Source organism: Echiichthys vipera (genome assembly GCF_963691815.1).
Source record: "Echiichthys vipera genome assembly, chromosome: 6".
NCBI classification, from domain to species: Eukaryota; Metazoa; Chordata; class Actinopteri; order Perciformes; family Trachinidae; genus Echiichthys; species Echiichthys vipera.
The window spans coordinates 24,676,758-24,702,978 of NC_139831.1; the positions used below are offsets into that span (position 1 = coordinate 24,676,758).

The window sequence follows — 26,221 nt, forward strand, 5'->3', positions numbered from 1 at the left end:
CTTGATTCATATTTCAGCACTCTAAGAGAAGACGATCTCTTCTCCTCCAATGATTTAGTGTAAATAAGCAAATTATTGGTCATAACTGTAATTAGCAATATCATTAAGTAAGATTATTATTACCAACATGCAGGTTTTGTGGACTTTTGGTCATTTCTTTCTTTACCGTCAGAGCAGTAGTTGACGAGAAGATATACGATTTTATTGCAAATTACAATAAAAACACAAAGAATAAGTTGATCCCTGTGAAATTCCAATATTGGAATAATTGGTTATATCATGAATATCCTCCCAGGTGACTTTACCAATGAATAAAAATTCTTTTTTTTTTAAACCAAAACATTAATTTGGCCACAACCCATAAGAAAATGTTCAATTCAAGTAGAATTATATATATATTTTTTTTTTTACAGAAAATCCATCATCTCAATTAATGAAGCCTATTAAAAAAAGATAAAGAAAGTAAAAGGGTTTGTTACATGAATTATGTACATTGTTATGTTTGTATTTGTAACCAACTACAACAAATGTAGCTTTGATTTTTGAATAGGCTTTATGCATGTAGAAATGTCCATCTATTCATTTATACTGGGTTTCTCTGTGAATGTCGCTCTCTCTGGGATGACTGCAAGTTTTCCATGACATACTATATTACAGCTTCTTTATTTTTTAATAACAGGGGTTTATGATTTATAGTTGCCTACCCTACATGTTATGGTTATGGTTATTTTAATTCATAAGAAAATATTTAATCCTATTTTTTTAATACATTGATGCTCTCTGAAAATGTATCAGTGATCAAAATAGTCACTCTTTCCAACCCTCCAAGAATCTTTTGTGTCGTCTCAGGGCAACGCTGTGCTATAAAGGAAGTGAAAATATTTTCTTGTTTCAGATTCAGAACATGCATTTAGGGAAATACATCAGATATTTATTTGTTTCTATAACGCATTTGTTCAGAACATTTGTATTGTGCAGCCAGCAGACTTTTAGTCATTGTATTGTAACAGATGCCACCATGGTACTGAGGAACATACTCTAGTGTGTTTTTTACACAATTTACAAAAGATTTAATTTGGAGGATCACACTTTTCTTATTTTCTCCTACGCCTTACTTCCACCCGGCACTTGATTACAATCTGTTTCAAGATTATTCTTATACTGTGTGATGTAGATTAGACCATAGATTGTATTATATAATTTTAGGAATCAGACATTTGGAGTAGATTAGTATTTTCCTGCCTCTCAAACCTGATTCTTGGATGAAATCATCCCCGCTGTCACTAACCTCAAACTCACTGTCGTCATTATCAGAGTCTATGTAAGATCCCAACTTTTTGAATAGGCCCATAGAGTCTCCCTGCAGACCCTTGCATATGAATTTCGAAACCCTGTTTTATAATCCTATTACAACTCCTTTATTAAGGAACTAACTCTGGGCTTTCACGGTACATTTCCTACATTTTGACACAGATTTATAAGTTGTCCAAACTGACATGCTATTTGTGTTTTTGCAGTTGAATGGCGCGGGTCTACTGTCACTGGCGTAGAGTGTTAATCTGTGTGTGCACAGCATGCATCTCCCTGGCCCTGCTGGTCAGCTACATTACTGCCATGTTGTGTGTGGCCATGAAAGGCACATCAGTGCCGGGAAAAATGGGTTACACCACGCAAACTGTTCACTTTGTGGCCTCTGGAAGTTTGTATAACAAGAGCTTCGCCCCACACCCTAAAACTTTCTGGGAGCTCTACCTGCCTGGGGGCGCCCTCTGGAACCGCATCCAGCTGACCAACGACCTACATTTTAACCCGATCCTGAACCCCAACATCATCAAGGGAGAAAATTCTACTTTTAATGATAATCAACAAATACAAGGTATCTCTGAAGTTACTAACTTGGACAGCATGAAAGACTTTGACAAACTACCAAAGCACATGCAAGACTTTATAAAACACATGCAAAGAATAGACTACCCAATCCTCCTCCAGCCAGATGGAGTATGTGGAGCTGGGGCAAAGGATGAGAAGGAGCCCCCTCTCCTTCTCCTGGCCATCAAGTCATCACAGTTGAATTTTCAGAACAGGCAAGCCATTCGACAGACCTGGGGCCAGACGGGATGGGTAGCAGGAGAGAAATCTAAGAGCAATGTAGTAGGAGAAGTTGGAGGATACGTTCGCAGGGTGTTCCTGCTAGGCAATGAAGATAGTGAGTTACTTCAGATAGAGAGTAAAGAATATGGAGACATTCTTCAGTGGGACTTCAGTGACACATTTTTCAACCTCACCTTGAAAGATGTGCTCTTCTGGAGCTGGTTCTCGAACTCATGCAGCCAGACTCGCTTCGTCTTTAAGGGAGATGACGACATATTTGTCAACACCCCGAAAATGATCACCTACCTCCAAGAACAACTGAACAAGCCAGAGGCAAACACGACCATGAAAGACTTCATAGTTGGATATGTCATAAATGCAGCCGAACCATTCCGAAACAAAGATTCCAAGTACTATATGCCATACAACTTCTACAAGGGCCTCTATCCGATGTATGCAAGTGGTGGAGGGGTGATGTACTCTGGCCTGTTGACCAGACGCCTCCACGACGTGTCTAAAAGGGTTACCCTTTTCCCCATCGACGACGTTTATGTGGGTATGTGTTTGAGTCGACTTAACACTCAACCGGTCCACCACTCTGGTTTTTTCATGTTTGACTTTAATAGCAAAGTGGAGCTGTGTTCATATCACAAAATCCTGATGGTCCACAAACGAAGCCCTGAAGATATAGTTAAACTGTGGGATGACATGAAAAAGACAGAGGAAATGTGTTTGGATCTGCCCCAGAGGCAGACAGATGAACTAAAAGAATAAGACTTAAGTTTTTCTACTGAATACTTTTACCACTACAGTCGGATTTTTGTGAAACTTAACTACGCCAGTGGAGGCTGGTGACTCAAAATATTGGGCAGGAAGAAAAATGTGCGTGGTATTTTACACTTGATGTTTACTTATCTTTCCTCTAAATGCTCAATTAGAGTTTAGCAGTAAAACAATTACTTAAAAGTTTTCTTTAAAAGGAGTAGTGTGTAGTAGTGACTTGTTGAGCCCACTAGATGGAGCTCTTGGTTTAAAGAAAGGGGCTCTATGAATGGTAATTCAGTGTGTTTTCAACCCTTTGTTGAACAGAGAGCGCCATCTAGTGGACTCATAAAATAATTAAAATGGTTCACGAAGCTTAATTTGGACATCAGTACTGTGTAAGATTTAGCGTCATCTAGTGGTGAGTTAGAGATTACAACCAACTGAATACCCCTTCCCTCACCTTCCCTTCCCTTTCCATGCATGTAGTAGAAGCTACAGTGGTCTTCACGTTGACTATTTAATTTCTCTTTTTTTGCCTTTTTGGCAACTTCCTCTTCTTGTGGCGCGCCCAGTATGATCTTGCATTATGAACAAAAGGGCAGTGCAGGCTTTCAAATTTTCTGGGGCAGTGACAAGCAGGTGCTAGCTAGAGTACAAGAAAGTGGTTGAGAGTTGAAGTTGAAATCTGAATGTGGCTATTGGACAAAAGAGATGTCAATTAAGTAAACTCCTGATTGACTTTACTGATTTGTTTTTAGGCCACTCTTGTTAAGATCTCAGTTGAAAAGAAAACCTGCTATATCATGGGTAATTTCAACATCGACCTCCTAAATAGTCAATCATCCCAATTTAAAGCCGCATTTTTTTTCCCTCTCGTGACTAGAGCAACAAGCACAACAGCCACAAATGAAACTCTGATTGACAACATATTTACAAACTCATAGTGTGCTTCTGGGACCCCTGGTGTTTTGTCCTGTGACTTATCTGACCACCTTCTTATATTTTATCTTGCACCCCCAATTGTTAAAGGAAATCCTGTTGAGGAAGCTGTTCTCCAAAATGTTAACAACAGTAATATTAATACATTTAGACACTCAAGTTGTATATGAGATGTTCCATGGTATATTTGTGAAGATCTTTGATGAGGCTTATCCAGTTAAAAAAAACAACATGATATCATACATATTTTTAAGGTAGGAAAAAATATTGACGTCATCAGAGGAATACGACATTTGTTAACAAAAAAAAAGTATTCTAAATCTATATTAAACAATGATCGATCCATAAATCTCATATTGTAATATTGTTTGGGCTAGTGGGCCTACATTAAAAACAACCTGTTTTCGTTTCTCTGCAAAAGCGCTTTATCAAAAAAAACATTCTCCAAAAGATTTGACAGTTCTACTCCTTTGTTTCAGTCACTACATATCCTCCCTATTTTTGAGCTAAACCATCTTCAAATTTGTATTCAAAATATATTTGAATACAATTTTCCAAATCCATCATTACAACACAAGGTCAGCCACTGTCTTTAGGACAACCATTTCTCAGTTTTCCATTAGATTGTGAGGTCCTCGTTGTTGAACTGTTTACCATTTAAAACTGCACGGTCCTAAATTCATTTAAGAAGCAAACCCTTTGATATGATGCAACATCATACAGTATTTATTCTGTCATAATTTATCGTCCATTCATCAATTTGTTCCATTTATATGGTATGTATCCTGTTCCTTTTTTTAAAAAACTAATCTATTTTGTATTTTTTATGGGAAATAAAAACAAATATATAATCTAATCAATGTTGAACTGACCTGACTCTTTTAAGCCCCCCTCCCTAAAAGCCTGCTGCTTCCTGGTCTTCCACTGTCCCGTTCTCCATCCGTACTACTGCTGAAGACTGACTGCAACTGAGTGTATAGTGGGATTTTCCACTTACAAAAGTCACAAATAAAGCCTTCTAAACCAAACACAACACAAGGGACATGTTGCAGCAGGAGTGTGATACAAAGTTAGGGAGAAATTAACAGCACAAGCAACCAGTATTACAGCTTTGTCTGCTCTTAGCATGGAGCTACATCAGTGGCGATTGCTCTAAGACTGCAAGGGAAGCTCAGCTTCCCCTAAAATGTCACCCAAAAAAAAGTGGTTAAATATGTACTGCTGTGTGTACATTTCATTGACTAAATACGCGCTAGAAACCTTCATCTTTTGTTCAAAATCAGCTACTTATCACAGGTAACCGGAGTAACTACCTTCTCCTTCATCCCCACAGCGCTTTACACAGTAGGACGCTCAGCTTCTCCTGACTTCAATGGGGAAGCGTAGAGTGGGTTGTTCCACTGCAGCCAAACTAGACGCTCATTGGATAAATGCTGGGCTTTGTCCCGTCCATCGCATGCTCAGCGTCTCTGGGGGTCTATGGGGCAGTGGGCTGGCCCGGACGCTCTGCTCATGATGATTGGATGAGCTGTCTGAGGCGGAATCCTTTTTTGATTGACAGCTAAATCAGCGAATCAACAATCTTGAAGAATAAACATCCAGCAGAGCAAGTTTTTCATTCTGTTGTTCTGAACTGATCCTGAGACTTTACCGATACCCAGCGAATATGTCTTTGTTAAAAACGACGTTGTGTTTGCCGACTCTGTTTTGTCACTCTGCGGTTTCTTTCCCCAACAAGCAGTGGCAGCTGCAGAGCTTCTCCCACAGTCACTCACACTCAAGCTCACAGGTGGTCACACTTCACAGTAGCCTGGCGCAGCAGCTCCAGCTGGGCCAAGGCCGTTTAAGCAGCCTAGCTTTGCTAAATAAAAAAAGACATTCATGATGTAGGCCACAAAAACGAGCTTCCCTCCTTGAAAGACCAGCAGCGCCTTCTACAGTTAGAAATCACAAAGCTTTAAAGACCAAACACAACACAACCGGACATGTTGCAGCAGGAGTGTGCTCTCAAATTATGGAGCAATAAACACAAGCAAGCAATATTATAGCTTTCTCAGTCGCTAGCAGATAATCTTATTTGAAATCCTTTAGGCTTGACGTCAGACCGCAGAGAAAGTATAAAAAATGTCTGAAAGGAGGCGTTGATAGCAGTCTGTATCCTGAGCAGCTCTGCTCATTGGGGGGTTACACTGGTTACCCATAAACATGTTTTACTCATTATTTGAAACTTTGGTCATGTTGAGCAAACGATAAGGAAAAGCATAGTAGTGAGCTGTTTCATTTCCAAACTTTGCACTTTATGTGGTCACATTGGCCAGAACCATTGTGTATATATATGAATGAAAAGCTGGGAAGCATGAAGGTGATCGATGTTCTAATGTTAATGCAGCCTATGCTGTATAAAGCTAACCATAAAAAAGCAAGATTGACGCAAAAAACGAAAAGGCTCAAAACGATGAAAATGTAAAGACAATGTTATCTTCATCTTAACGTATCCAAAGTGCGTTTGTTCAATTAAACTTTTTAACTTAACATTTAATTAAACTGGTACCTGAGCACTCTTCCACGACCTCAGCAGGCTCCTGATTGGCCATCACATGTGGAGGTCCTGATGCCATGGCAGCACTGTCACTGCTGTGAGACAGGGAGAGAAGCTGATGAGCATAACTGATCCTCAACAGATCACATGTGCAATAATGTAATTGGATTGATTCATGCTGATTGCAAAATACAGCCGTACGCTGATAAATTCCATAAAATCATGAATGAAGTTACCTGTGCACAAAAATTATTAAATCAGAATCACAAATTTGTTTTTGTTTTTTTTTCTCCAGGCTCTGTCATTTTGTGTTTGTCTTTAACAGTCTCTAAACTGTCTCTAATCTGCCTTTGTCTCCTTATAGCGCTGAAATACCAGCTCGCTGGATTTCAGTGTGATAAAAGTCTCCTTTCGAGTGTTTTGACTCAAAGTAAAAGTCACATGGCTGACTGTGGGCTGGGTATCAGAGCTTCTCCAGTCAAACAATACCTGCATCATTTTTGTACCCAGATCTAGAAAAAAGATCACCACAAGCGTTCTTTTTAATGCAACATGTGATCGGTCCACTAGCAGCAGCTTCAGTTCATACAGTCTGGTGTGGTGTAGTCGAGAATCAGTGCATTTGAGAGAGTTTTTGTCCTTTAACACGTATTTTAAGTTGAACCATTTCAAAATGTTTTTCCGTAACAATCATTTGGATGGGGTGGTGGCAGAATGTTATGCAACTGGATGCTTTCAGTCACATGATGGCTGTCAAATTAACTGGAAGAAGAAAAGGTACCAAGTGAAGTACCACTTTGAAGGACCTGATGACAAGCCACTGCCGTATGAAATCATTTCAAAACCTGTTGGATAAACTCCGAAATGCATTTCTTCACTCCTTACAGTTGAACATGTGTCTTAAATTGTTGAGACAAACCTCACTTAGCCATTTAAACTCAAGCTGTTACGTTACACTTCAGTCCGATTTAAATCCCATCTCCAGTCCAATCCTTCACTACAATCCAAACAGTCTCAACAGAGGTATCTCAGCTATGTTTCCATGCTTCGCTCTACTCTGCCATCCACTTCTGTCAGCTGAAACGGGCACGTCTTTGCTTCAACAGATACCCAGCAACCCCCAACACAAACTCAGAAAGACATGAAATCACATTACAAACTGATATCTTGTTACTGCTCAGAGCAGCATGGAGGTCATTTCACTGCTAGGTGAACCTTGACTGTAATAGGCAACAGTACCAGAGATCTGATACATTTCAAAATTATAGTTTTCTAAGTAAGCATGATTGCAAACCCCCAGTTTTTAATCACTCAGCTGACTATATTCCGCAGGGTTAATAAGGAGTCTTGGAGGCCACGTGGAAGCTCAGATCCAGCATACTGAGCTGCTCTCTCATACAGACTGATCATTAATTCACACAGTTTTACATGACATGACATGAAGCTGAGACATTATTGATATGGTTTTCAGTCAGTTAATACCTGAAAAACTGTGGCTATTTCAACATTAATTTGGTGCCGTCAATTTCACAGAACCTATGGAAATTGTGAGAATAAGATCAGGGAGGGGAGAGCGAGAATGTTTTCTTTGGCCAAACTTTTCATTTACAACAGATGAGCTCAAACCCTCCAGTCTTTAAAACAGCTGTGATGGGCTACTTCGAGGCAATACAGATTTTATCTATATTCTTATGTTAGTCTGTGGATCTGTCCGTCAATACTTTGCTGACTCCTGATTCTTTCTCTAGTACCATAAGGATGATGTTATTCAAGGTTTTAAGAAAAATCAGACAGTCATGTTCCCTTCAGGATGAATTTCAGAGACTGTCCTCCCCCAAAAATGACACCGTAGGTTGTTTGTACAAGCAGCACATTACAACCCATATTTACATTTATAGTGGTGGCAACCTCTATAGACCATAGTAATTATGACGGAAGCAAAGCAATCAGTTATTTGATGCTATAAAAAAAACGGGTGAAACTTCACAAGTGATCTAGTCAAGATTGGTCGGGCGGGTGTATGGACACGACATAATGTAATATGACTCGACTGCCCGATCCCTTCTGCACAGACTCAAGTTGCAAAGTACAACATGGTGGCGCCAACATTCAGGATAATTTGGCTTGACTGGTACAGTGGGAAGAGGTGGAGCGGCATCATCCATCTTTATTTACAGTGTGTGGGTCAAACAAACACAGGACTTGTCCCGTGTGAAACCAAAAGTCACCGCTGACTTAATTTAAGTTAGATTTTTCTCCACATTTTTAAAATGTATTTCTGCGGATGATAAAAGAAGAAAAAGTAAACAGTGTGTCAATACATCTGCCTTAAAGTGAAGAAACAGGAACAAAAACAAAAAAAAAACCTACATAAATCCCACTATCCCTCCCAACAACCCATGTCAGACATGTTCACAGTAACCAACTGAATAATTGAATAACATATAATATAAGTAGATAAATATGGAACAATGAAACCAAATAGAGTGAAAACTATAGCTAATAGCAAAAATAAATTCAAGAAAAAGAAAAGGGAAAAAAAAGGGGAGGGTCTCTTTCCTTCCATGTACTAAAAAGTGTCCTCAGCATCAACAAACTTATCTTAACCCGAACAATCTTTTTCTTAACCCAACCAAGTAGTTTTGTTGCCTAAACCAAACCAAACTGCAACCATTTCACAATGTGAACCCCAGGTTTACAACTGTGACCACATTGTGGTCTTCTCACATAAAATTAACAACAAGGACTGCATATTTTCACCTGTGTAATATTGCGAAAATGAGGAACATTGTGTCTCAGAAAGATGCAGAAAAACTAGTCCATGCATTTGTTCCTTCTAGGCTGGACTACTGCAACTTCTTATTATAAGGCTGCTCCAATAAATCTGTTATCATGCTAACATTGTTACACACTGAGACTTTTAGACAGTTGTAGAACATTAATGCGAATGACACCGATATTATGAAAGATGAAAGAATTCTTTCTTTTTCACGCTCTGTCTAAACTGTTTCCTATTCATTACACCAGCTACATTAATTCCATAGATCTATAGATAATATTGCAATAGACTAAAACAATTGTATGCCTCACGTCACATAGATGACCTTGGTTTCAAATTTAACGACTACAATAGTCGCTTAACTATAAGCCAGTGCAGATGAAAAGTTCTTACAATACTGTGGATAAAATCTTACCGGGCAGCCACAACAACAGACCTTCTCCAGGACATCTGAGCAAACTCAGACCATGTGAGTAACTAATAAACTAATAATTCAAACTTGAGTTGGGATCACATTAACGTAACACTAAAATATGTGGAAATATGGTAGACAAAAAGTCATTTCTGTAATTCCTTTTAAGAAAGTTTACAAGACCGCCCCATTTGCTATTATTATGAACATATCTTTCTTTCCATTAAGGAAGCGGCTGGAGAGCTTCTTGTCAACTGTGTTTACACTGAGTTTGTATCATAGAAACAGATGGAACATTCCAGACGCTTGTTGACATGCTGAGGGGCTTTCGTCAGTATTACCATTACATTACCATTAACTGTGATTATCTTTATTATTTATGTTAAACCATGAAAATCGTCATTTTCACCACCTTGGCCTTCCTCATCATATACGACAAAGAGAGAAACAACTGAACTAAACTGTAATTGTCTGTGATATCGCTACCTAAATGAACCAAAAACTTTATTATTCACATTATTTTGACATTCAGATTATTTCACATGGCCATAAACAAACACACACTGGTGTTGTTTTTATGAACTGAATGGATGGACTGACGCGCACACGCACATGCACACGCACACATCTCTAGGAAACAGATAGGCTACTGACAAACAGTTAGACACAGACATCATGTTGTCTAAGATATGAGCTCAGGAAACAATGAAGTGCCAGAGAAGGGAAACCAGTCTAAACACGCAATAACATGTGGATGAGAAATGAAAAGGCAAGACTAAAGTATTTATACTCTAGGAAAAAAAAACATGAGAACTAAAAATGTGGGGATCAAGAACCTACCTGTAGCCTAAGAGAGACTATGTTTTTGTTTTCGGTGAATGCTACAATATGACTTCCTGATAAAGAAAGGAATACTGTAAATTAATACAATAGTGAAAAAGTCATATTTTTGGTTTTAGTGAGAGTAAGATGAGAAGATCAGTACGGCTCTGCTGTCTGTATGTATCAGGCTGAAGCTAGGAGGTGGTTAGCTTAAGTTAGCATAAAGACGAGAAGCAGGGGGAAACAACTAGCCCGGCTCCCTGCCTACGTACACCCCTAAAGATCATGGCATCCCATTTGTATATTCCATAAACAGAAAGAAGTGTAAAAACATAATTCTGTTGTTTTACTAGCTGTTATATAATATAACTAGAGCTAAGCTAAACTAAAGCAAGCTAGGCTATAGCAGGCTAATAAATTCCCGGCTCTAACTCCATACTTAAGATACAAATGAGATATCAATCTTCTCATCGAATTCTCAGCAAGAAAGTAAAGATTTTCCAAAATGAGTTAAGATACGTGGACAGTTTCATGAGTATGTACTAAGCTAAGAGGGTTAGGGGTCAAAAGGGCTGACCTGCGCCCACTTCCAAAGCCGGATCCCCATGGTGACATCATCTATGAGAAAGATGAAGGGATTACGGAAAAGAGGAGGGAGGAAAAAAACAGAAGGACAGGCCTAAAAATAGTTTTGAAAAAGAGAAGAGAGACACAAACAAGATGGGGGACAAGTATTACAGAGAGGATGAGTAAGGGACACATAAATAAAGAGCGAGGGGGAGTGAAAGAAGGCAAGAGCAAAGGAAGACAGCGGAGACAGAGACGAGCACAAGACAGAGGGAGGGAAGGGGTCAAAGAGAGGGGCTGTGGGAAAGAGCAGCATGAGGGGAAAGAAGAGTCAGTTAAATAAACAGATGAATATAAGAAAGAAGAGAGGAACCAAAGGGAAAACACACTTACAGTAAACACAGAGACTTGCCTGTGTAAAGCGGTGGTGTGGTTGTCAACCCAATATCGTAAAAAGCCCTTAGTGAAATCATGTTCTTACTCAAGCGTATTAAAATAGGTAAACAAGAGGCTTGGAAATGGCTCCGCAACAATAAAGTCAGATAGAGAAAAGAAAAGAAATTTCTAGTGCCATATTTTGGAGCAAATGATTCCATAGATGACTTTGTGATTGTGCATCGTACGGTACTTTTGGGTGTTTTTTTTCATGAAGCCCATCTCTTTGTGGCTCATGTGAACTTCATCGGGTTTAATATGCTGAGATAAGAACTGGAGCATATGCCCTCAGGTAAACCTCTATGGGACACTGGATCAATAGAAGCAGCTCTGAGCACGGAAGCAGTTGCAGTTTGATGGAGTTTCTGCTTTCAAGTCGATGTATATCATTACAACCACTGCTTTACAGCTTCGGTACACAGATACCGATAATTCATGAGATACACATACACAATTTAATTTGATCTATTACAACAAATCGCCAATAAATCCTGTCTTTGGAAAGGTAATGATTATTTTTTGTCGACAGTTTATGTCAGATCGGCGAGTCTGTATTAAGCGGTTGTGTATTATTGTATTGCAATGCCAGAAGTGAGTTTACAATGTATAGTATATCCAACAGTTCACAATACATCAGTTGGTTATTTTAATGGAATCCAACTACCTTTGAACCCTGGCATGTTTTATAAGTAGGAAAGGTCAGACCTAGTAACATTTCTGTATGACTTTAAACATGGTAAATCTGAATGGAATCCTGTCAGATTAACGTAAAGGCTGCAGCAGAAACAGGTAAAACATGCAGAGAAAGAGATTAAATGTGCATTTTGTAATGTTGCCTCTAAATAAGTGGGAGCTAATTCAAAGTTGTCGAGGAGATTCTTCACACATCAGCTCAATCTCTTAGGGCGCGCACACACTGTCCATTCGTACCTTTAGGGTACTTGTCCCCCCCTCCCTCTCCCCCCGAGGGCCAGGCCCGTTTGTACTCACACTACCTGGGCCTAGCGCGAATGCTTCTTGCTGCCTATACGTCATCAAGCCGTAACATGTCACACGCATTGATTGACGTCATCGCGATGCGTCGCTTTGTTTACAAATCTTTCCATAGACCTCAGAGTTTTTCTGCGTCTTGTCGACTGTTTTTGAATATTTTCATCGACCAAATCTGCAGTAAACACTCAGCCTCCGCGTCACACCAACGTGAACCTTTCACCGCCATTGTTTTAAATGTCCGGCATGGTCCCTCCTTCTTTTTTTCTATGTCTGAACAGGCGCTCGTACATGTGCCAACGTGCTTTACAAAAGCCCACCTCTCCCAAACGGGATGTGGTCGGAAAACGTACCGCTCCTAGGCCCGGTACGCTTGCACTCACACTGGTCAAACAAACTAGACTTTAGCCGTGAAACGTGCTTAGGCACGGTACAGATGAACAGTGTGAGTGCGCCCTAAAAGTATTGCCCTCACGGTGCGACCGGCAAAACAACCGTTTACCAACTAAATTAACCCTTGCACTAGAATTAACTATACCAATAAGTTAACCAAATATAAACAAAAATAAGCACTAAAGTATTTACATTTTTTTCAAACTTTACAGTGTGATATGTTAGAGAGGGTGTGGAAACCTTATAAACGTATAAAGAGTCTCAAAACCAAAACCACAACAGCAATCTTGGGGCCAAAATTACACATTTTTCTAGCTATTTTAACGATTGTTTTCTTCCAGGCCACTTTAACATTTTATACGTTTTCTCCCTTTGCATTGTTTCATGACATTTTTCTGGCAGCTGCATATTGACTTGCTTTTATTTAAAATACCGACGCAGTGTTGCATTCAGCACACAATCAGCTTTATTTGAAAGCTACCAAGTGTGTGTGTGCATTAGAAGGAGAGAGAGAGAGTGTACGTGGGTTTATCTGCTTTGTTACATAACAATGGATTAGCATGTAGGACCAGCAGGGGTCTGCCTTAATTAGACACATGAAATAACCTTATTAACACCCACACACACACACACACAGAGTGAAGATAAACATGTTCATATTTGTCCACGACCTTAAATCACACACAAACACAAAGTAACACACGCTTCATTGCTATGCCAACTGCTGTCCAGATAAATCCTGTCCAGCTGACAGAACATAGTGGGCCTCCATTATGACAGGACTGAGTGTCCAGGTCTAAACAGTGAAAACAACTCGCATCACTGATTAGCAGCAGAGGAAATTCTGATAAACATGGGAGTGGATGATGTAGAAATGAACACTGAGTTCTTTTGTCGTAGATGACTATAACTTGACTTTGTCCACTGAGTTCCTGTCCTTCTGACGTAAAACAAATCCAATCTAGTTCAGCTGTAATGCCTCAATGCAACCAGTCACCACACTCGCCGCAGGCTTACGATGCTGACTAATTGGCTCTTGTCGTCATGACACGCGGATGTCTGATATGATGTCCGACTGTGACGACTCTGGAGATCCCCCAGTGGTAAAGTCAAAGAGTAAGCTTTTAATTCAGTTAATAAAGCCATTATGAATCTGAAATGATTTCTCTGTACACTGGCAAATGTTGTCAATCTAATATAGTAACACAGAGGCTTCTATAGTAGGTGCTATATTGGATTTTGAGCTTTTACAACACAAATCCACTCCGCTCCAGTCCTAATCCGTCTGTACCACTAGCACTAAAATGGACTAATATGGACCTGATTCCATTACTACAGCAATTAGGGAGCACAGAGTAAGAGATTTACAACGAATCAGAAGCAGAGCTTAGAGGAGTACAAATGCACTGTGTACAGCAACTTTTATGAGATATTTGGACACAGCGGAGTAAAGAAATTTAAGCACTGAAACCTGACGTCCGTCGCTGCAGAGTTTCAGTGGTTATAGATGTGACCGCCTCAAGAAATCCTTAATGCTTTCTCCCCAAGATAACATGATTACATTACTGTGATGATTTCCATTCGTCTCCAACAGAACAAAACCCTTAGCTGTGTGGCTGTACACAGTAAAAGCTGAGCTAAACCTCAGTCATGTGAGGGCAGTTAGAGCAGAATGAGCAAACACCGTTTATGAATGAAATTCTGTTTTCTCTCGTACAATCCGTCCCTTGGAGTAGGGCTATTCATTCAGATCAGTGTGGGTCTGCAATGCTTTACAGATTCTAATAGTATCTAGAAAAAAATATATATCATTTTTAAAAATTATTTTTAGCCAGTATGCCTTGAGAACAACACACACATGAAAAATCTAAAAAGATAGGGATGTTTGAGGGGGGGTCTTCCTTATGTTCCCCAGGTTCATAGGACCCTTTGTCCCAAAAAGTTCCTATGTTCCCAGGTCGCATAAGCATCTGCCTTCGTGGATTTAATTCAGCATTTTGTTAGGGTTAGGAGTTACGGTCAGGGTCAGGGTTAGGGGGTAGTGTTAGGGTCTACATGGGCCTATTTGCAGGGGAATTTGGCACTGATTGTGGGAAAAATAACCGACCAGGGAACATCAGACCTTTTTTCAAAATAAGGGTCAGCTGTTCCCCGGTCACAAACAAAGCGGGGGTCATAGGACCTCTTTGAGAAAAGTGATGTGTGAAAAGTGAAGTGATGTTCCCCACATTTCACAGAACAGGTCCTATGCACCCCAGTTTTTTAAGGTACTATCTATTAAAGAGTGAGTTAAAACAATGCTGATTGATCATATGACCCACGAATGAGAGCACTTGTTGCCTCTTTTGCTGAGGATTCCAATATCCGTGTCTGTGGTGACATTCCCTCTCTAAATGCAAATGCACCACCATGTTAGTGACGCTGTTACTCAGTCAACAGCGGTTGGTCTGCCCAGGTGGGGCTCGCCACTGCCAGTTTTGCTGCATTCACTTGTATTTGGAAATCAGCAACTTACAACTTACAGCTGACGAGTCAGGCTTGTAATAAGGGCAGAAGTGCAATAGGAAAATGTGTGCGGATTTCACATATGGGGGGCAGACTGGAAGTAGAGAGGTGATGTTTTTCAATAAAGTGTACAAAAGAGAAAAAAAAAACTTGACAAGATGGAGGGCTCCCCTGCAATTACACCTTACATCCAAAGAGGCAGCTAGAAACAACGTCTCAAATCTTACGGATTACAGCTTTAACTCATTGCAAGAAAGCAATTATTTTCCTCAGTATTAAACCAGACATATCAGGGATTCAGACTTTGTCGTATTTACACCGTAGATAAAGGAAAGTGGCTCCTTCTGGATCTGGATCATTCTATGATAAGCTAATGAATGTTGCCTGAGGTCCAGTCTGGCTGTTTACTTCTGCCATCTTGTCACATGTCTCTCTGCATATTATCTAATAAAACATTGATGGGGAACAGCACGTATAAAGGGCAGCATCCCCACAGGATAAACATCTTTCACTTTCCCATTACTCCCTCACTAGCTGTTAAAAAGCTTTTACAGGAGTTTTGTTATTGTCTAACCCATCTCCATTACGCAAAGAAGCTCAATTGGAGCCAAAGGGCCATAAAAGGACATGAAAATATATAAAGAATGTGGCCAGATAACACAGCTCCTCCCTTCTTTGTCTCTTCATTCTTTTTATGTCTGGTCTTATTATCTCACCATCCCTCGTCTCTCTTTCTTTGTCTGTTCCTCTGTCTCTCGTCCATACCCAACCGGGAGCTTGGCCTTTAAAACAGCTGTATTTCCTCTTGACCCATTCAACTATTCAACGCCTGCATAGTCAGCGGGAGACGGTGACCACATAGGAAATGATTCATTAAGTTTCAGTCCTGAACTCTAAAGAATGTCACTGTTACTTTGACTTTCCCATACCTTGAAATAAAAAGAAAAACATGAGTAGCAAGTAAGACCTCCCAGGTGTGTTATAGCCTATGATAACTGTATGGGTAAGAACAGACAATATTGCACAAACATCAAAATAAAAGATGTGGTAAGACGGGGTAATACACACTTTAAATGAAAACACTGGAATAAAAGTTCAGCTGCCCTACATAAAAAAACAGTCCACCAAAAGACAGGTTTCCAGGCTGTCATGTCATACAATACCCAGAATGAGGGAGGTTCTGTGCTCTTACCTGGCAAACAGCAGGATTTTCATACAGAATACGCTAATGTTATTTGTTTGAGAGGGGACTTCTGTACTCATGCTGTCCTCTAGCATTATCATGAATACTAACTGCCATTTCTCACTGTAATATTTAATGTAAGCTAGCCGGAGCTGCCAGAAAGTTGCTTTATTTCGAAATCCTGAAAATGTCCAATCAAGCCGTCAAGAGTTTGTGCCCTATTTTTTCCAGCCCCAGCTGCATATACATCCTGGATTGTTTTTCACAGTAAAACCTATGTATAGGTAAAACAGCTATGGGTCAATCATAACGTGTCAGTGAACTTATAACCTGCAGCAAATCCGTCAAGACTAGTAGAAAGAGGCTGATGCTGTGTCTCAAATTGGGCACTTCTACCCTCAAACTGGCTTTTTTGAAGGTGGAAGAGCGTTCACACTGAAAGTCGTTAAGATGCAGTATACTGCATTTATTCGCTCGCGCACTCAAAAATGGCCAAAACATTAAAGTTGGATCGATGGACACCTAAATCGCCAAAATTTTGTCTATGTAGTGGAAGAAGCCGGACTTAATTCAAACTAGAAAATGGCGGTCAATGAAGCAACAGCAACGAACAGCAACTACCATATTGCTGTTAACTGTAAACAGCGATTCTCTTTATAGATGTATGTAAATTCATATGTGTGATTTTCACTAGCACTCCACTGTTAACGGATGTGAAAGGCAGAAAAAGAGGATCACAGAGATTTTGGGCGGTTTGCAGAGTCAGAAGAGTGGTTGGAAAAACTTTTGGAAAAATATGCAGCAGAAGAAATACGATTGCTCAGCGTCAGTGTGTGATTTGAGACAGCCCTTACTGGGGCAGTTGAGTGAACTTATTATGTCAGTGCATAGGGCACACAGTGCACAAATGTTTGCACACTCACTGCAGTGCGCGATCTGAGACACATTGTGTTACAGTGACACCAAACAAAAATGGCGGCTCTTTGGAGGTGTAACACATGCACAGTAAAAATCTGGTCTGCAATTGCCATGAGGCTCAATAGGTGGCGCACTATCGTAGAAAAAGAAAAGGAAACAGTCCAATCACATTAATTCTAGCGCCATCTGCTGGAACCCTCCAACAGCGCAGCTCCAGTTCACTGCAGATGCGTCATACCCCTAAAATGCCGCCATTTTTGTTTGGTGTCCTGGCCTCCTTCCATAGCCTTGAAATCCATGTGTTAGAATCACAGTGCCAACAAAAATGGTTGCCGTGGAAACCGATATAGGAATAATCGTTATGAGTTGATATTTTAATGGCACTTATTTTATAAAGACACTCTAGTGCTTGAAAAATGTGACTTACTGGGACTTTCAAGGGTTTATTTTGTCAAAGATAAGAACTCTGTCCGTTTCTTCATTTCTAAATTGGACAGGACCTAAGTAAACTCTGGAACAATGTCACACCAAACAAAAATTCGCAGTCAGCTTCATAGTGAATATTATTATTGAAAATACTATTATTGTCCAAGTAGCTCCAAAATGCCTTATGCCCATGAGGACTGTTTACAAATACATTTTGGGGGTTTCTCCTGTCTTTCAGCTCTTCTTTCTCTGCCACATTCTCTCCTCCATCTCCTCCTGTTTGAAACAGGGCTGTGCTCTTAGCAACAAGCCCTACATGGACTCAAGACAGAAACTGACCAAACACTCTAATCAGTCACTCTACACAGTCTACATTCATTTACAGCTGCATCACCGTTCCTGCTAAACAAACGCGACCTACTGTGGTTACATAATGACTGTTGGACCAGGGAGGTATTTGGAAAGATGGGACCTGGTGAGAAAGTGAGAACACACATTTGTCCTCAGACATTTATCGACTTTAACTGTTAAGTTATATTATACCCATAGTGGGATGAATCTAAACCTGACAAAAAAACAAATCAGGGTCACCCCTATGTTTCCAGGGTCCCATGTTCTGGATATGAACCGCAATTGTAAGAGATTGGTAAGGGCTATGAAAACAAATGAAGGGGGGTGGATGTTTCAAATGCAGTTTGGCTGGTAAACATCTGTTGGTCTACTGTGGAGATACCAATGTCTAAAGTAATTACTGCAGTCATATGCCTCCACCAACCAGTGCAAGTTGCACTTTACATCCATGTCTGTCCAGACTCATTATATATGAAGTGAAGACTTAAGGAGTTTAATAAAATGAAATGGAAGTTGTCACTACAGTGACACGTATGAGGTGAGCATCAAAGATTAATGTCACCAATTCAGTATCTGACCAAATGTTTCCCCTTCTTTTCCTGAATTATGACGTTTAATAATGGACAGAAATATTATGGCGTCACAGTGAAGTTGACCTTTGACCTTTTGCATATAAAATGTCATCACTTCATCATTTCATCATGACAGACATTTGAACCAGGAAAAAAAAAATCATAATTAGCAAAGGAATTCTTGAGTTATGGACAAAAACACATTTGTGGAAGTCCCAGTGACCTTTGACCAACAAAATCTAATCAGTTCATCCTGAAGTGGACATTGTTTTCTTAATTTGAAGGAATTTTCTTAATTCCTAAGGTATTTTGTTCACAAGAAAGGGACAACCCCAAAACGTAATGTATCCTGCCACCGCCGCCGACGGTCCAGAGGCATAAAGAAGAAAACTGGAAAGGTGTGAAGAAGCGCACAAAAATGGAAGTGTTTGTGTTGTGGTTTCTGAGCCCACAAGTAACATACTAATGCTTTACAGGAATTTTCAGAAAGTTTTTCATGTGTTTTATAACCTTTTTCCCCGTCTTTCATTTTCAATTTCTGCCATCTCAGAGATCCTAGGGATGTAAGTACAATTTATTTTTCCAATTCCAGTGGACACAATCGGGTTCTTTAGTTGAATCTGTCTTGCAGCTCATCCCCACTCCTAATTCACTTTCTCTGTCTCACACACACAAACAAAATGTTTGTCTAAGTCGCCTCTGCTGAGTGGGCCGTAAAAGCTTGTATTGTTGTCATGTCATGAGACTGAAAGGCCAAAGACAAAGAAAGTGGAAGGGGGTATCAGTTCCCCAATACCACATCTCCAGCTCTGGTACAAAAAAACATACTTTACTAGAGTCAAGAAGCTAAAGGCACTCATTATCCTAACCCTCTGTGGTCCAATCACACTGCCAAGCCCAGTCCTATATATAGCCAGTCAAAGCATTAAAATCACTGAGGACTCCCACCGGCTGTAAAAGAAAACATGCACTCAAATCTGAAAGAGTCAAGTATTAAGCCATCAGCTAAGCAACAATATGACTGATCAGAGAGAATTTACAGGAAATAATGTTTATCTACTGGATTCTTTGGCATAAAAACAAAAGCAAGTTTAGTTCTGGGATTTTCTGAATAATCATTCACTTCCAGTATAAAATCAGTCCCTTCAGTCAATCAGCTCTGAGTCATACAGCTGACTGTCAGCGCCAACTACAAGCCGTCGATTGTCTCAATAAACAAAGAGAAACAAAAGTTCGATTCGACAGTTGCAACAAAAGGCAGTGTCAACTCTGGGAAAACCCCCAACATGCTAATTGAAATCAGTGCTCCTAGAAAAGATTTGTAATTCCTGTTGGTACTTGGGTTTGTGTTGTGGTCAACATGCTTGGCTCTTCAGTACAAAATATGGCCACTTGTGCAATAAATACTCATAGCGCAGTATACAACTGTCCATGGCCTCTATTAAGACAGGTATGTGTTGAAAATGTCAAATTCCTTTTAAGGGCCAGATTACAACCACATCCTGTGAAACAGAGCTTTACATATATTGTAGATGATGAGCACAGATGAGTAATATTAGGTTGATAGGTGTGATGTCAAAGCAAGATTTTGCAATCTTCAGGAGACATTGTATGGCTGATTTTGTAACACACTGTGAATACATTTTGATTAAGGTATTATTGCAATAGAATTGAGTATCACAATATAATTTCATCGTAATCATTTACCGGTAATAAATGCAATTAAAAATATGCAGTGGCATCATTAAAAAAGACACTTACTTGCTGCTTTTGAAGCATCCAAACTTCCCAGCCATGTTTTAAAACTGTAAAAGAGTTTTCCCCAAAAAAATACTTCTTTCTCCTCTTTGTAGCAAATGTGTTTCCCTAGTTTGTCCAAGAATAGCCAACCCCCAAATCCAACACCTTGTGCTGTTGTCCCAGCTCAGACTCCCTTTTCCTTCCCGAAGACCAATGACGTCTCTTTCTTTGCAAAAGGAGATGCCACTCCACCAGAGAAGATGACTCTCTTCCAAGTCAAACCATCTTCTGAGAATCCTCCCCCTTATGAGCTCCCCTCTCCAAACTTTGGCAGCAGAAGCACAACAGCAAGCCAATTCTAGCCACAATGGCAGCCAAAGAGGGATTATCACAGAATCAGAATATCACACAAGGAAGCACTGAAGTATGGGAAGGAAGCTTGAAAAAACAGGAATTTCCTTCCTCAAATGAATCAGGAAACGAGCTTCCAAGAGAATCGCGTCTCACAGAAATATAGTTGAAAGCCTTGGAGTGACAATACAGCAGAGATCCAGAGGGACAACAATTGACTGAAATGACTGACTGAGTAGCTGCTTCATGCCTCAGTCCTCTTCTCCCAGTCACCGCGACTGGTAATGCAGCAGAGGGAGGGCTTGAGGAGGGAAGAGGATAAAGAGGGTGGAGTGAGGGAGGAGGCAAGTGTGAACAAGAGACTGCCCCCCATGACCTTACTATACTCTTTCTTTGTGTCTCTACTGTCAAGCAAGCTACCAAGACTGTATTGCTATCAGGAATCCTTAAAAGTTCTGTGTGTAACTTTTTACATGTAACATAAAGAGAGAAAAAAAGAGACATTCCTTAAATTCCTCCGTTGCCTACAACTGAATTCTATGTAAAGGACTTGCAACAGATTTTCTGGGAAAATCCAAAGGATGTGATGTTTTGCGTTCTCCTGAGTCTCTGTTTTTCTCTATGTGCCCTGTGATAGACTGGTGTCCTGTCCAGGGTGTACCCCGCCTCACGCCTGATGTCAGCTTGGATCGGCTCCAGCCCCCCTGTGACCCTGATAGGGCCAAGCGGTTGAAGATGGATGTTTCTGTAGTGCCAGCACACAGTTTTAATACGTGCCAACGGTGGGCAACATTAGCTAATGTTAGCTTAGGGTTCACACACACTTTAGATTTGTTCCAGCCCAAGAACGATTCACGGCTAAAGTTTGGTTCATTTGCAGTTTGACCAGTGTGAGTGTAACTAGGGACGTACCGATCCGGCTTTTTTTTGTTTCGATACCGATACCTGGGCTTTGCATATCAGTCGATACCTGATACTGATCCGATACCATTGTTGAATTAATAAACTGTACACCTCACCATGTGGAAGAGACTACAGGCATCAGGCTTGACTGAAACATTACTTCCCTAACTTTGTAAAACAAAATGTAAAATATGAATTGCTCTTCGACTGCAAGGGAAGCTCAGCTTCCCCTAAAATGTCACCAAAAAAAAGAAAAAAAAGTGGTGAAATATGTACTGCTGTGTGTGCATTTCATTGACTAAATACGCGCTAGAAAGCCTTCATCTTTTGTTCAGAATCAGCTTATCACAGGTAACCGGAGCAACTTCTATCTCATTCATCCCCACAGCACTTTACACAGTCGGACGCTCAGCTTCTCCTGACTTCAATGGGGAAGCGTAGAGCAGGTTGTTCCACTGCAGCCAAACTAGACGCTCATTGGATGAATGCTGGGCACTGTTGCCTCACAGCAAGAGGGTTCCTGGTTCGAATCCCAGCTGGGGTCCTTCTGTGTGAGTTTGCATGCTCTCCTTGTGTCTGCGTGGGTTTTCTCCGGCTTCCTCCCACAGTCCAAAGACGTGCAGGTGTTAGGTTAATTGATGACTCTAAATTGCCCGTAGGTGTGAATGTGTCTGTCTCTGTTTGTCTCTATGTGCCCTGCGATAGACTGCCGTCCTGTCCAGGGTGTACCCCACCTTACACCCGATGTCAGCTGGGATCAGCTCCAGCCCCCCCCCCAAGACCCCCGACAGTTAAAGATGGATGGATGGATGTTCTGAACTGATCCGGAGACTTTACCAATCCCACCGAATTTGTCTTTGTTAAGAACGACGTTGTGTTTGGAGACTCTGTTCTGTCACTCTGCGGTTTCTTTCCCCAACGAGCAGCAGCAGCTGCAGAGCTTCTTCCCCCCGTCACGATCACTCAAGCTCACAGGCGGTCACACTTCACAGTAGCCTGGCGCAGCAGCTCCAGCTGGGCCAAGGCCGTTTAAGCAGCCTAGCTCTGCTGCCATTGAGAGGACACTGGTCAAGTCCCTGGAAAAGACGCCTAGTTGGTACGACAAGGTCACAGATCATTTTCTTGAAAAGGAACAAAGAGTGGAATTTATACATACATTTATGATGTAGGCCGTTTAGCTTTCCCTACTTGAAAGACCAGCAGCCGCCACTGATTAACACATAGATACAAATGTATTGAATTGTTATTTATTCATTCGTTTGTGTGTGTGCGTGCGTGCGTACGTGCGTAAAATAAATAAACCAGTGCATCCTATTTGTTGTGTTCTACCCATCCATTTTCTCATCTGTACAGGGACATATTGAATTCTGTATCCAGCACGAGTATATGGCTCTATTCAGTATAGACTTTCCTGGTACACTGCGTTGTTGTACTTTCACATTATGGATTTGTATTTTCAAAATTAATCAATATACAGCACTTAGTGATGACAGCATTGATTTTCTCAGTTGACAGATGCTTGTGATGGGACCTTTATAATGGATGGCGTAGTTTGATTTGAAATGCAAACGAAAGTATGCACAATGTGGGTCACCGCTATTAGCAAATATGGACGCTGAATCGAAAATGCCTTACTGTATATTAAGTTTGTTTGAGTTAACGCTGAACTGGCCAACATGTCGTGCAATAGCCTGTCGAAGTTAATCACTATAAGTAGGGAGCTTATCTACCTACAGCCACTACAGGTCCTAGTGCTTATGCATATGGCTGCGTGGTGACATAAGGGTTGATCCTGAGATTTCCTACTGCTTAAACCTCTCATACACAAACACACACACATTTAAGAGAATGAGTCTATTTTCTGGCTAGTTTACTTAAATGTAGATCACTATAGAATCATTCAGTTAAAAACAATCAGATCTTTAAAATGATAATTCATGACAGCGTATGTTTTTACAGTTTAATAGTCCAACAATGAGAGAGTCTAAAGGGAAAGTTTACTTCTTGGAAAAAGGCTCTGTCACCCAATCGCACCCCTGAACTGAACTATTGCACAAAAGAATAAAGTCTCATCTTAGTGCTGAGTAGACTGCATGAATGTTGGCCTGAAAAAGTGACAAAAACATTAATCATCAGACCATTCACAGAGGAGTGGTGTTAGTGGAATGAATTTCTCAATCCCAACATGCCCAGACTGAATATTGTCTGGGTGACTCATTCCAAACATGTTGAAATTGATCTAAGCTGTCCAAGTCACTGGAGCATGTGTGTGTTTGTCAGTGTAAACAAAGAGAAACAGAGTATGTCTCTATCAGTTCCAGAGCTCTGCAGCAACATTTTAACAGCATAGTGCACAAATACATGGCCACTAAGATCGGTTTTGGCACACTGGGACTGAGAAATCACTTTACACACAAACAAACACTACTTTCTGTAGACATGAGATTGCCAATAAACCATCAGGAAGGACCCTGTAATGTTGACAAAGGATTTCTACCATTTTAATGAATGTGTTAATCTGGGTTTTCACCAATACATTCAGCGTTCCCTCGGTTTTACTTAAGATTAATTCCAGGAATCAGGATCCTGGGATATCACATCTCGAATCACTCCGTGTTTGCTGCAGTAAGGATGCCAAGACACTCAGGAAATTTAATTTATCTTAAGAAAAAGCCTCAAATTCAGAGACATGTAAAACACATCCGGTCTGGTCCCTCTTATGAAACTCAGTCAAACCAATTAAACAAGGAAATTGGCATTTGGCTGCTCGACAGTAGAGAAGATGACGCAAAGGTTTGACTTGGACGAGACTTACTATACTGTAAAAATGAGGCTGAGATTTTGGGTATGCAACTCCAGAAAATCACTCGCATTGGATGAGGGATCTGTGGTGCCATTTGAATTAAAATATAAACCGTAGTATACAGGTATCAGAGAAGTAAGCATCATCACTACCAAATGCGGCAGACACGAAGACATGAAATGATTGGCGGACAGGTATCAACAACTATAGTCCCTCTCCACACATGTTTGTAAGTAAAAAACACTGAAGAAGCGGCTGGGAGCACATCTGGAAAATACTGAATAAACAAATTCTGAATCTGGCCTCGCCCCGCTTACACTAGCAAAAAAAAACAACAAAAAAACAACAAAACTTAAAGACAGGCCCCCAGGAAGTGAAAGCCAATTTTAAATAGTGGCCAAATGGTGAAATTGCCACTCCCAGGTCTGTCACATAATGCCCTCTGGCATAACATTTTTAAAGTCTAGAAGAGCTGCACCCTTTAAATCTGCATATGTAGATTATTTGGCCACTGGGGGGCAACACAACAGCCTGTAAACTCAACATTAGCGTACCATCACCTTATAAAGTTGTTTAGGTGAACATGTCAGTTATCAGGTACCCATTCACACTCAGACACTAAGCAACTAAAGCACTTTTTTGGAGTCAGCTTTGTTTTCATTTGTTGCTGGGCAGGTAATGTACAGTGGGTTTCTCTGAATTATTTTGCAGGTACCTGGTAGCTGGTGCCTGAGCCAATCCAGGAATGTTACTTCTCTTTTTAAGTGGGAAAGTTAACCTGACTCTAAGTCTTTTGCAAAGGAATCTAAATACACCCCTGTGGGGAGAGATTTATGACCTTTCAGTGTATGAAACACCTGGTTTCTCACTCGTTTTACCTCCAAAATATCAGCACGAGGTTTGCAAAACACAGCTATCCAGTGTTTCTGTGGATGTGTGCTGTATGAATTTCTCAATGCTGACATGTCCGAACGGATCCAGAAGTATGGTGCAACTCTTCATTAAATACTGCATGTAAATGTGCGTGTGTGTGCATGCATGTACATGTATATATGTGTATATGCATGTATCAATCATACAGATTTCTGTTTATAGAGCCATGAGGAATGTCGGTCAGTTTCCCTTCCAAGAAAAAAAGTGGATGTTGGTATTTCCTGAAAACGGACGAGAGAGAGAGAGAGAGAGAGAGAGAGAGAGAGAGAGAGAGAGAGAGAGAGAGAGAGAGAGAGAGAGAGAGAGAGAGAGAGAGAGAGAGAGAGAGAGAGAGAGAGACTTATTCTATCAATAACGGATTAATTTATAGAACAAACACATATGTACTTTACCATATGCTCTAGTCCCAAAACATGTTTGGCTATCCTTCTTTCAGGGGGAGAACACTGAGAGCAATGCTCTCTTTTTCAGGAACGCTATTCACACAGTTACACATTCACACCTGGAAGCTGCCCAGTACAACCACAGTCTGCTCTGCTGGCCACTGAGCAGCTACACCGGAGCGGTTTGGGGGTTATGGGCCTTGCTCAAGGGCAGTAATAGGAGCTGTAATTAAATTGGTAGTAATGATTCACTTCCCCTTCCCAGATTTATCCTGACAGTTCTGGGGATTGAACCGGCGACCCTCCGGTCACAAGCTTCTCTGACCTTTAAACCACCACCTTCAGTGGGGTTTATCTTGCTTGACATAGTTTACCTATTAGTTGTTAGAGACAGTAGGAGGGACGTAGGTAAAGCACAGGT

At 40.6% G+C, this 26,221-nt stretch overlaps 2 protein-coding genes across 3 annotated transcripts in view; one reads left to right on the plus strand and one right to left on the minus strand.

Annotated features, from left to right (window-relative positions):
- LOC310948598 (uncharacterized protein) overlaps nucleotides 1–26,221 on the minus strand; it is a 67,361-nt gene that overhangs the window by 35,501 nt on the left and 5,639 nt on the right. Inside the window, exons 1-2 of one of the 2 annotated variants that reach the window (XM_083915779.1) lie at nucleotides 20,449–21,029; nucleotides 6,347–6,429 (exon numbers count right to left, since the gene is read on the minus strand). In XM_083915779.1, coding sequence (XP_083771905.1) covers nucleotides 6,347–6,429; nucleotides 20,449–20,483 — 118 coding nt within the window. In that variant the 5' untranslated portion in view covers nucleotides 20,484–21,029. Of the gene's footprint in view, nucleotides 1–6,346; nucleotides 6,430–20,448; nucleotides 21,030–26,221 lie in introns of those variants that run through there. The other variant, XM_083915778.1, reaches the window with a different exon arrangement.
- Nucleotides 1,657–2,865, plus strand: LOC310947916 (N-acetyllactosaminide beta-1,3-N-acetylglucosaminyltransferase 2-like; the record flags this gene model as incomplete). Its single annotated transcript, XM_083914890.1, has 1 exon — nucleotides 1,657–2,865. The coding sequence occupies one exon, from the start codon at nucleotides 1,657–1,659 to the stop codon at nucleotides 2,863–2,865; it is 1,209 nt and encodes a 402-aa protein (XP_083771016.1).